This window comes from Hemibagrus wyckioides, linkage group LG17, assembly GCF_019097595.1.
Source record: "Hemibagrus wyckioides isolate EC202008001 linkage group LG17, SWU_Hwy_1.0, whole genome shotgun sequence".
Classification (NCBI taxonomy): Eukaryota; Metazoa; Chordata; class Actinopteri; order Siluriformes; family Bagridae; genus Hemibagrus; species Hemibagrus wyckioides.
The window spans coordinates 5,359,480-5,370,704 of record NC_080726.1 but is presented as its reverse complement, the minus strand read 5'-3'; the positions used below and the strand labels follow the sequence as shown (position 1 = coordinate 5,370,704).

The following is an 11,225-nucleotide window of genomic DNA, read 5'->3' as shown; positions in this document are numbered from 1 at the left end:
TAGCTTCAATTAAAATCCACTAATCTCCATGTGGGTTTCTTTCTGATTCTCAAGTTTCCTTCTAGAGTAATAAACTGCTCCTTGGGTGTGAGTGTGTGTTTATGGTGTAACTGTAATGGACCACCATCCTTTCAGTCTCGACTGAAAATCCACAATACTCCTGACGAGGAATATTTAATGAAGATGGCTGGACATGTCATATGGCACAATATTAATTGAACTGAATTTCAGAAGCTTTGAATAAAGTGCCCCTATCTATCTATCTATCTATCTATCTATCTATCTATCTATCTATCTATCTATCCATCCATCCATCCATCCATCCATCCATCCATCCATCCATCCATCCATCTATGGTATGACGATCAGAGTGGTAAAAACAAGCATGCCGGTTTATATTTACTCCAGTTTCAAACATTTTAACCAATTTCACCCATTTGAAGTGCACTATATCTACTTTAATAATTTCGATCTTTCTATTATCTGATAAACCTGCAATTTCAGGAAAAAGTTTTTGTTAAATTTGCTAAATGCCATAAACGTAAACGTAAATCGACCCTTGGTGATGTTTCCATCTCGTATCTCTTTGTCAAGGAAAATATTTTGGAGTACAAAGTATGAATTCCTCTGTCCATGTGAGTTCTAGACTTGGTTTTGTGTTACTTAACAGAAGAAAAGGTCACTGGTGAGCATTTTCACTTACATTTACAGCCATCATTAGCGAAATAGACACGGGTGCTACGACGTCTCAGCAATCCATGGCTGGGAATCCAAGTGGGTCAAAAGATTACATAAAGGTACGGTGGTTTCATGTGTCTCAGAATAAACACATGCTAGATTTCACCTTCCCCGGTGGCTAGCTGTCATGTCGTAGGGGAAAGCTAGCTAAAAGAAGGGAAAATGGCCAAATTCAGAAAACGAAGTTAACACTAAGGCACAAGAATAAAGTCCCTTCTCTCCCTGCTGTTTGTAAAAACACTCATTCATTCAAACTTCTAAAGGCTTTATACTGTGTGTCGACATCTTTATAGAATTTATCCAGTGTACATAAGTCAAAGTTCATCAGAAAGCTTAAAATAAAAGCAGAGCAGCAAAAGGCTATTCTGTTCCTCTGGAGATCAAGCGAGGGGGAAAAATTGTCGGCTCTAATTACACAACAAAGCGAGAGAAAGACTGCAGGCGAGTCTGTCACACGTCTCTACAGCCAGACGTCCGTGCGGATTTGTCTTCTTTAAGGTCAGACCTGAGACCATCGATAAAGAAGAGGGGGAAATAAAAGGGGTGGGGATTTGAAGTGCTTATCAGAAACATTGTGGCTGATTTGAAGTGTTTGCTTTTAGGAGAAGCCTCAAGACACTGTGTAAGGATTTCCCTCAGGTTCATCTACAGTGACAAGGGTTCGTCTGTTATCATGGGATGGAATTGGCTTTCTCTGAGCTGAGAAGCTTTCATCAGTTTGAGGAGGGAAAACAGCAAAAGGAAACGGAGAGTGTAACGGTTAGCCGGACGACGCTAGCCGATCAAAAGCATGAGAGTGAAATTACAGAATTCTGTAAATCGTCATGATGACTGCGTTAAAGCCGGAGGCACGTCGCCGGGCAAAAGTCGAGCTGTGATTAGTGAGGACTGGAGAGAAAATAAACCAGCTCGAGTCGAACATGAAAATGATCTTTGATGGACGCTAAGTGGAGGAAGGAATATATAATTTCACAATATTTTGCTGTCAAAGATCTAAGAAGAAAAACAGATCCTAAATAGTAAATGAGCAGAAACACCGAGAAGCATGCCAGATAAATACGCCATCACGGGAAACCAACGATATTCTCGAAACGAAAGCACAACCATGTCCATTTGTCAACATTAGTAGTGAGGCGTGAAAAGCATTTTGGAATAGATTTCACTTTCATTCCTCAAACAAGCGGCAGAATAAATCCAGAGCCTGCTGGGTCTTTCAGGGTCTGGGAACACTCAGACCTGTACCCTCTGATCCACCCAGACAGGTAGAGAAGCCAGACGCAAACAGGACCAGCCACATCCTCATCAGATGGCAGTGAGAAAAAACAGGATACTTGTGATTTGCCAGTTTCTGAGCTTTTGGAGTAAAAAAAAAAGGCTAAGAGGGAAAATGTGTGTAGTAAAATAGCAAGATGTTAAAAATAAAAAAGAGTCAGGGGTTAAAATACAGTGTTTAAGATCAGATATAAAAATGAAAACAAATCTGAAATGGCTTAATATTTAATGCATAAGGCATAAAAAATGTAAGGGTGTGCTGTTATAGGAAAATAATCAACGACTGATTGAAAGATTTCCTGAAACAGCGGATAATAAGGTTTTGTATTTCTTTTAGACTACAGAAATTTATAAATCTAACATCTGGTTAAAAAATTTAAAAAACGTGTAAAGGTCTACATTCTTAATATAGTGAATATAGTAAGAATATAAAGTTATATATTTATAAATTTCATGAAATGTGCAAAAAATATGCGTTTTTCCACTTGCCTTAGTACTTACTTGATTAGTATACTTATTCTTAATTGACAGTTTTGTTTGTTTGTTTGTTTGTTTGTTTGTTTGTTTGTTTGTTTGTTTAAAGGTGTACATGTCAGTCAAACCAATTTGCCAGCATGCCAACAAGGGCACAAACTTTTAACCTTGCTAATAAATATTCATTTGTTGTAATATGCAGGCTTTATGTATTTAGTAAGATGTTTAATTCATTAAATGAATTAGGAACTCTATCCTGTAGATAAACTCTAAAACAGACGTAAATTTTCTACTGTTTTCAGAGACAAACCCACGGGGGTACAAACTTTTGCACTCTCCATATCCACGGAGTACAGCATAGCCACTGGAAGCCATGGAGACCATAAAACGAATGTCGTTTTTACTCCTGAAACTTATATGTGCCCTTTTTTTTTTCTTTCACTCCTCCTCTACATCTCACTAAGGAACGCAGGATTTCACCAGAGCATAGGTTGAAAGGGGGGGGAAAATGACTTTACAGCTTTTGAAAGCGGCTTTCCGGGTGGATATATACGAGCGTTCGGTAGTTTTACTGTCCAATATGGAACAGATAAGGAGGCCCGGAGTAAAGCCATATTATTGTAGCCAAGGGTCCATGTTTTATATGTTGGCGGAGCTCTGGGGCATTGCTTACCACTGGCCATACACTTTTATTGCCTCACTATGGTCATGGAGTCATGTGTGTCATTTGTTTCTCTCAGGGTTATGAGTATCCGTCTATTCACATCATCCTGAACAAAAGAATGACATAACGTTCTGCTTATGCGCCCAACGTGACTGTTATGCAGCGAATTAAAATATTATCCAAAGCAAATTTTTTGTTCAGTCTTGTGCAAGCTCATTAAGAGACCTCGACTCATCTATCACACACCAGGGACATGCCACAGAGTCTTTTTTCTTCTTAAATGCAGAGAAACTGCGTAGCATTTATAGAACTCACAGCAGAGCAGAGGAAGATGTTTGTAATAATTCCACTCAAACAGCTTACGTAGACGATGCATCCAGAGCCAGCGTGTCTCGCTGTTAGTGTGTCGTAGAGTGCAACAATCATGTGTGCAATCTGTGATCCATTTTCAAAAGTGGCACATGCGATGGTTCGAGTCTTTATTCGATTTCTTGCTCTCACGTTTTCTACTTTCCCAGACTTTATGTCTGTTTATGATTTCCGACTCTGCTCTGCATGGCCTGAAAGTGTATGAATAAACTAGCAAGATATTTCCCTGGGTTGCCAAGGTTGCGATTTTTAGGGCAAATCCGGCTGACAAGGTTGACGGGTCTGATCATAGTGGGATAGTTTAAAAATAATCTTCAATAACCCAAGATTTAGTTTTAATTGCAGTGAACTGGAAATACTGTGTAAGCTGCGACAAACAAAGGGAAAGTGGAAGTGTACGTGGAGACCGTCATGGACAAGAGCATGTATTCAATTCAATTCAATTAATTTGTTTAGCACTTTTGGATTTCAGATGTTGTCAGTAGACATTGCAGTGGTCTGAAATGGTCAACGGTCTCAGAATAAAAATTTCATTCATATTTATTTCTCATGAGAAAGCCATAGGCGACAAAAGGGAGCTGCATCTTGGTTACTCCTCACACTTCACCTCACTCCATCTGATCTACTAAGCAATGCTCGACTGGTCCCACCATCTCTCAGGGTAAGTGGGTGGGTATATACACCAAAACTCTTCTCTGTTCTGGCAACGAGGTGGAGGTATGAACTTCACCTAGAGTCACTGTCCGTCTTCAAACGACGGATGAAGACCTACCTCTTCCTGAAACACTAGCTCTGTTTGTTTTATGATGGAATCCTAAGTCTGTGACCTATTGAACCAGGGTTAATGTATTCATTGATAAAGCACTTTTGTACATCGCTCTGGATAAGAGCGCCTGCCAAATGCCAGAAATGTACATGTAAATATAAATGTATGTGACACCGGACAGTACGATTACAAACAATTTAACTTATACAGCTGTATATAGTCAAGTGGGATTGCGTAACCAGGAGCTTCAAGTATGAACATTAGCATGGTTTCTGTATGATGCATGATAGAACACTGGATGAGGGAAAAGAGGATTAGGGAGGATTACGGACACTGGCTGTACCAGGCAATAATAAAAAACACACACAAAAAGAAAAGAAAAGAGATGCTTCTACTGTCAGAATTGTTTGGGCTAGATTCAAATCTATGTTCTATGAGATGGAAATTTTGCTGAGACCCGTAGCACCTACGCTACGGAGAAAACAAGGCCTTTAATGAATAAAACATGGCGGTTTTACTGAATAAACATTATTTTAACTTTAAGTAATTATGCTTGAAAGGAAATGGAACTGTTTGCCTGCTTACAAGGATCTTAAATAGGTGTGGTTAGTGATAATGAGCATCAATCTGAACCCTAACACCCCCCCCACACACACACCCACGGCCATACTCCAATAACAAGCTATAAAGATCCCTGTGCAGGGTTTGGTGGGTCACGATGGAACTGCTCACCTGAAAATGAGTCTGCAAGGACACCTGGAGGCAGAACAAGCCGTTAAAGAGCAGGATCGATATTAACCCCACTCCCATTTCATGCTCGCCCAATTCTGCTCTGCTAACAATATACCGAAGCTGTGGCGGGTAAGAGGAGAAGCGATCACGGGCTGAGACCTGGACGAAAATGGCTCGTTATATTGTCAGCACGCTTAATAGATGGAGAGGTGAGGTTTTAAAACCCACTTTCACACAAACACATTTTTCTGAACAGCAACAAAAGGGTAATGGTGTCTAGAAAAGTTCGTGGGAACCGCACCTGCACACGCTCGGCCCCCTTTTCCCTTTTTATATGACGCGGTTAGAGATTCTGAGGTCTTATTAAAGCTTTGTGAGTTCCAATAACAAAGCCAACACAAAGTGATGATAAATCACACCGCATTAGATATAATGATGCTATTTCTTAGACGGCAGTGGTGTTTTTACTTCAAGAAAAAAAAAAAAAGCAAAACGAAACAACTCTCATATCCTATCATGTTGTTTCACTTGGGAGGGTAGATGGAAATCTGTAAGCGAACACATCTGACAGCCTGACAAGTAGTTTGAAAATATGCCACTCTGGATAAATCCGAGCCCCTTCAGACTTTAGTGAAATGCCAGTGATTTTTTGATCTGAGTGATTCATCACAGTCTCTGCTTTCGCAAAACCGAAAAAGAATGAAAGCTGTATTTATGTTTGCCCTCAGTGGTTATTTCCGCCTAACCACCTAGCTTCACAAGGTCACATACACAGCTGTGCGGCCTAAAGGACTTATTACTAGCCTGGCTAACTACTCCACTATGTTTTTTTCCGGATACTGGTGGATACGAACAAACGCTTTACTACATATCTTAACACATCGCTGTTAAATACTCGATTCTGATTGGTCAGACTATGTTGATTTATTTTCTAGCAGCTCTGACAGTAAATCTGGCAGCGTAAGTTTATATTAATGTACTCGTCCTTATACTTGATCGTTGCTATGGCAACAACTTATGAAAGCACCATTATGGCGGAGGCACCACAGGAAGACATTAAAAATTGCTGATATTGGAATTTTTCGGTCATCTATATAGCATTGCTGGAAGGAGTCTCCAGTGTCAGGAGGTTCTTTAAGATGAGGTGATTCTTTAAGACAGGTGACTTTTATGGATGCTTTAAATGTAATAATATCTGTAACTATAAATGGATAAAAATAGAATCACTGGCAAATTGCTTGTACTATAAGAGGAGGAAATTTGTGCTGTTTTAATGCTAAACCACACCCAAAATGTTCCTCACACACCCTTTTCCACATTTATTGCAGAGCTTTAATGTTAGAGTTTGTATTTAACTGCTACTTTTATCCATAATCTTGCATTTTACTTCTACAGTTGTTGTTGTTATAGTTGTTGTTCTTTCGGCTGCTCCCTGTTAAGGGTCGCCACAGCGGATGATTCAGTCTGCATGTTTCGATTTGGCACAGGTTTTACACCGGATGCCCTTCCGATGTAACCCTCCCATTTTTTAATCTAGGCTTAGGGACTAAGAGTTAATTTCTTTGTGGCTGGGTTAGCTCCCTGCTCAGGAATTGAACCCAGGCCAGTACAATGAGAGCATGGGATCCTGCTGCTGGACCACCATTTTATGCCTACAATAAATACTTTAAGTACTTTATTTGTCACATATACATTACTGCACAGTGAAATTCTTTTTGTGCAAATTCCAATTCTTGGGGGTTGGGGTCAGAGCGCAGGGTCAGCCGTGATACAGGACCCCTGGAGCAAGGTGGGTTGGGGGCCTTGCTCAAAGGCCCAAAAGTGGCAGCTTGGTGGTGCTGGGACTTGATCCCCCGATCTTCTGCTCAACGAGCCAAAGCCTTAACTATTTACATTATCGCGGTTTACACTTCAGATTAGCAGCTAACTGCACAACGACAAAATAGTTGAATCTGATCTCAAGTTTAAGGTGAAACAGTAACTGTTAGTGTAGTTGATTATTCTTCTAAAGAAGCTCAGTTTCCTTCACAAAGCATGGCTGGGATTTTGGCATGCGGGTTTCTCCAAGAAAAAAAAAACACTATGACACACTTCTAACTAACATGCAGTGGAGTTTCTCCTGACTTTCTCCTCCTCGTGCCGTGATTCCTGATTGCCGTGAATCATACAGGGCTGAAGGCGATCCCTTTCACGTGACAAGGCTGTACATTACTCCTGTCATTGAAAGCCAAGAGAGAGCACAAGACTTCAACAAGTTCTCAATCACAGCCGTCCCACTCCCCCAGCACACGGCTAACTTAATGAGGAGCGGAATGGATAAATACGTACAATGCTTTATGATGTATAAGCCACTTCTTTTTAATAGTCCTGTTGAGGAAAATCTGAGGCATATTGAGAGAAATATATATACTGTGTGTCAGTGTGGGTTAACACCGACAAGTCAGATTTGAAGGGTGGCGTTTAAAGCGTATATGACACCTACGTAAGCTGTTTATGACACGGAAAAATTCTTCCAGATACACTATGCCATTTTGCTGGTCTGGTTTGGCAATTTATTTATATCCTGATGGGTGTGGTCTCTTCGAGGGTGACTCCGCCCCTGTTCACAGCACACAACAAACTGGATGGATTTATGAGGATGAAGATGTTGTGAATCATAATCATACTGTATGCTAAGATGTTCTCATTCATCGTATCTAAAAGAAGTTCAAATCTGACTGCAGGACACAAGAAAACACTTTACTAAATTATTTTAATATTACAGAGCTCGATCCTGAATGTTCGATTCTGATTGGTCAGAACGTGTTGATTCAATTGCAGCAGCTCTGACATTAATGATATCTATCTATCTATCTATCTATCTATCTATCTATCTATCTATCTATCTATCTATCTTTAACACTGACAACATTTATGGATGCTTAATGGTTTTTAGTGACATTTGAACAGTAAATGTACCTATAAATTTATATAAAAAAGGTAAATAATAATAATAACATAAGAAGTACAAAATGTTCTGTAATTAATACAAAAATGAAATCACTAGCAGGTTGCTGTAGTCTAAGACAAACAAACCATTTTTGTTGTGCTGTTTTAGCACCAACTCACTATAACAAACGTATTCAATGTTAAACAATTGTTGTAAATAGGTTCAAAACTAAAAAATTCTTGATATTCTTGATAAGTTTTCTATTAGAAGACATCTTTCTAGCGCTGACAGTAAGAGTCTCCAGTGTCAGGAAGGTCTTTAGAACAGATAACTTTTGTTGTCTGATAACAAATAAATAAATAAATAAATAAATAAATAAATAAATAAATAAATAAAATCAGCTCCCCTGATTATAGCTTCCAGAATTTATTTATTTATTTATTTATTTATTTAGTATATTTTTTTTAGAAATATTTAGTGAACTTAACCTCTTCAATTTTCTCCTAATCCATAATCTTTTTTCTGGATTATTATGCAGCGATCACAGCATGTAACAGTAAAAAAATTATTAATCTATTAAATTCCCAGAACTCACTGGTTTGTGTTAATGTATAAATTTTATTTATGAATGATTTATAATATTCACTGTTCACTATGTGTTAAAATAAAACAGAATAAGTAGAAGCTACTTAAAGTTAAGGTTAAGACTGTTGAAGTAGCCCTTATAATCAGTTATTTCATAGCATATTATTCAGTAACTTCGGTTAAACTAATACAAAAAAATCTTAGAGAGCTTAGAGAGTCTGAATTTGGTTCATTGGTACTTAAATGTCTGTTTTTTGGCCATCAGAACTATCCTCCATGCCTATGATTCACTTTCTCTTCACTTTTCTTTCTCCCATGTCTGTCAACTGGACAGGAAATGACACGTTTAAAATCTCTAGCAAAGGTGTATTTCAAAATGTTTCTTCTCTGCTACTCGCATTTCTAATATTATACTTTTCTACAAGTCTACTATTATTTGTAATCAAGTACAATATATCTGACATCGTAACTAGCCTCTGCTTCTACTTCACTCGCCGGCGTTCTTTCAAGCCATGCCAACTTTCAAAATATGTTCGTAGGAAAAATGGAAGGGAAGAAAGACGAAAAGAGAAAATCTCAGTGGTAATTACTGCGGCTGTGTTATGAACAGGGGCCACCTGCAGATCACAGAGCAGCTGGTAGGCATATCCTCTGTTTGTGTGTGTGTGTGTGTGTGTGTGTGACTCTCATATAGCTGCCATCTGACATTTTCCCTGAAACTGGATCAATGTATTTACAATCACAGTGTATAAAAGAAAAGAGTCAATGAATATTTCAGTCCAAAACATAAATGTGAAACATGCTTTGTGAGTAACAGTCCACTGCGCAACATTTACACCAGATTTCAGTGACAACATTCATCCACATCGGGCAAATACTCTAGGACAAGCCAATCTATCGCACTTGGCAAGTTATAGATTTGCCCTTGTTCCCTTAATACACCCTCTCTCGTATTCATCCTGGAGGGCCCTGAGGAAAAGCGCCAGGAGTAGTTAATATTATTGAACCATTTCGTATTAAAAGCCGGCGCTGCATGACACTGCGCCAAATGGACATTGTGCAACAGAACAAACAGGTCAAAAGGCAAGTCTGAGAGGAAAAAAAACAAAACAATGCTGTACGCCTCATGACTACGTGTTTTACGTGTTATGGCAAACAAAATCTGCCATAAAATTCCACTGCCATGTTCGACTAACAAGCCTCGTAAACGTTCCTGCTATAAAATTAAGAACAAACTGTTTCTCAGCTCAGCAAATATTCATAACCTTCAAGTGCAGATTGGTCGAAGCCATGCATGTGTGTGTGTGTGTGTGTGTGTGTGTGTGTGTTTCCTTCATGAAACAATGATGTCATTTTCTTTCATTCAGGGATAATGAGCCAAACTCCCACTGTGTTTTGATTGGCTGCTGGCAGAATTACTTACCATAGTCTTCCAGAGACTTGCACGAGATGTCCAAGTGGGTGGAGCCAAAAGGGTTCCTGACGAATCTCCGCCTCCTCCTGAGGTCATCCTCCCAGTAGTCAAGACGCCAAAAGTCATGCAGTTGACTGCGAAGAGGAAAGAAAAAAAATAAGATCACATGAACTAATCTTTAATACAATTGACTGGAAATCGGAAGAACTTTTTTATACACAGCACTGAGAAAGAAATCCAGATTTCATGAATATGCAAATTAGAAAGACGTTTTAATATACAGCTGTCAGTTACTGTTACTGTTAAAAGTTCTGGATTTTTTTTAATTGAAATTTTAATTCCTCAAATCATCAGCAAAAATCTTTAACGTTAATAGATACTGTTTTGCACATTTTTCACAAGGGTGCCAATAATTATGTAACTAACTATAAATATAGACGTAAAGTAAAAGTATGTAAATGTGTATATATATATATATATATATATACACATACATATATATACATATATATATGTATATATATACGTATATATATGTACAATTCCTCAGTAAAAACATTTCTTTAATTATTGGCACCCTTTTCTTTCTTTCTTTCTTTCTTTCTTTCTTTCTTTCTTTCTTTCTTTCTTTCTTTCTTTCTTTCTTTCTTTCTTTCTTTCTTCCTTCCTTCCTTTCTTCCTTCCTTACTAACTTTTTAGGGGACTTAAGACACATCTTTGAGGGACACCATATTGTACATTATTTCTTACTTTATGCTAACAAATTCATACCTGTGCATCACATAGGATTTAAACCTTTAATAATAAACCCTTTAAACCCTATTTTCTTTAACCTAATTGTTTTTCTTCTTTTTAATCTCGTCCATTAAAATATCAGGCTCAATGGTGTTAAATAAGTCCAAGAGAACCAACACAGAAATAACCCCAGGCTTAGCCACTTAGGCACTAAGTCTGTATTATGAAGGTTTAGTACATTGTGTTTGCTGAAAGAAACCTACAGAACTTGAGATTTGGTGCGTTGGACAGTGGAGAGAGTTGAAGATGTGGATTTTTATGAAGTGGCTAGGTGTTACTGTACAAACAAACAAAAAAAAAAGCCACAAAACATTGAGGGTGCCAAAACTTTTGTAGGTGACTGTAACATGACCCATTCATTCCTTCATTCGTTCAGAAAACAGCCGTCCAGAGAGCTCACAGTGCGCACGTCCGTCCGTCTCAATTTATGCGAGAAGGTCACCAGCAAATCACAAAGCTGTGTGTAGTTAGATGTAATCTGTCCTAA

At 38.4% G+C, this 11,225-nt stretch overlaps 1 protein-coding gene across 2 annotated transcripts in view; it reads right to left on the bottom strand.

Annotated features, from left to right (window-relative positions):
- nbeab (neurobeachin b) overlaps nt 1-11,225 on the bottom strand; it is a 451,655-nt gene that overhangs the window by 147,819 nt on the left and 292,611 nt on the right. For both annotated transcript variants that reach the window (XM_058413684.1, XM_058413683.1), the window contains one exon: nt 9,953-10,077. In XM_058413684.1, the coding sequence (XP_058269667.1) occupies nt 9,953-10,077 (125 nt within the window). The remainder of the gene's footprint in view (nt 1-9,952; nt 10,078-11,225) is intronic.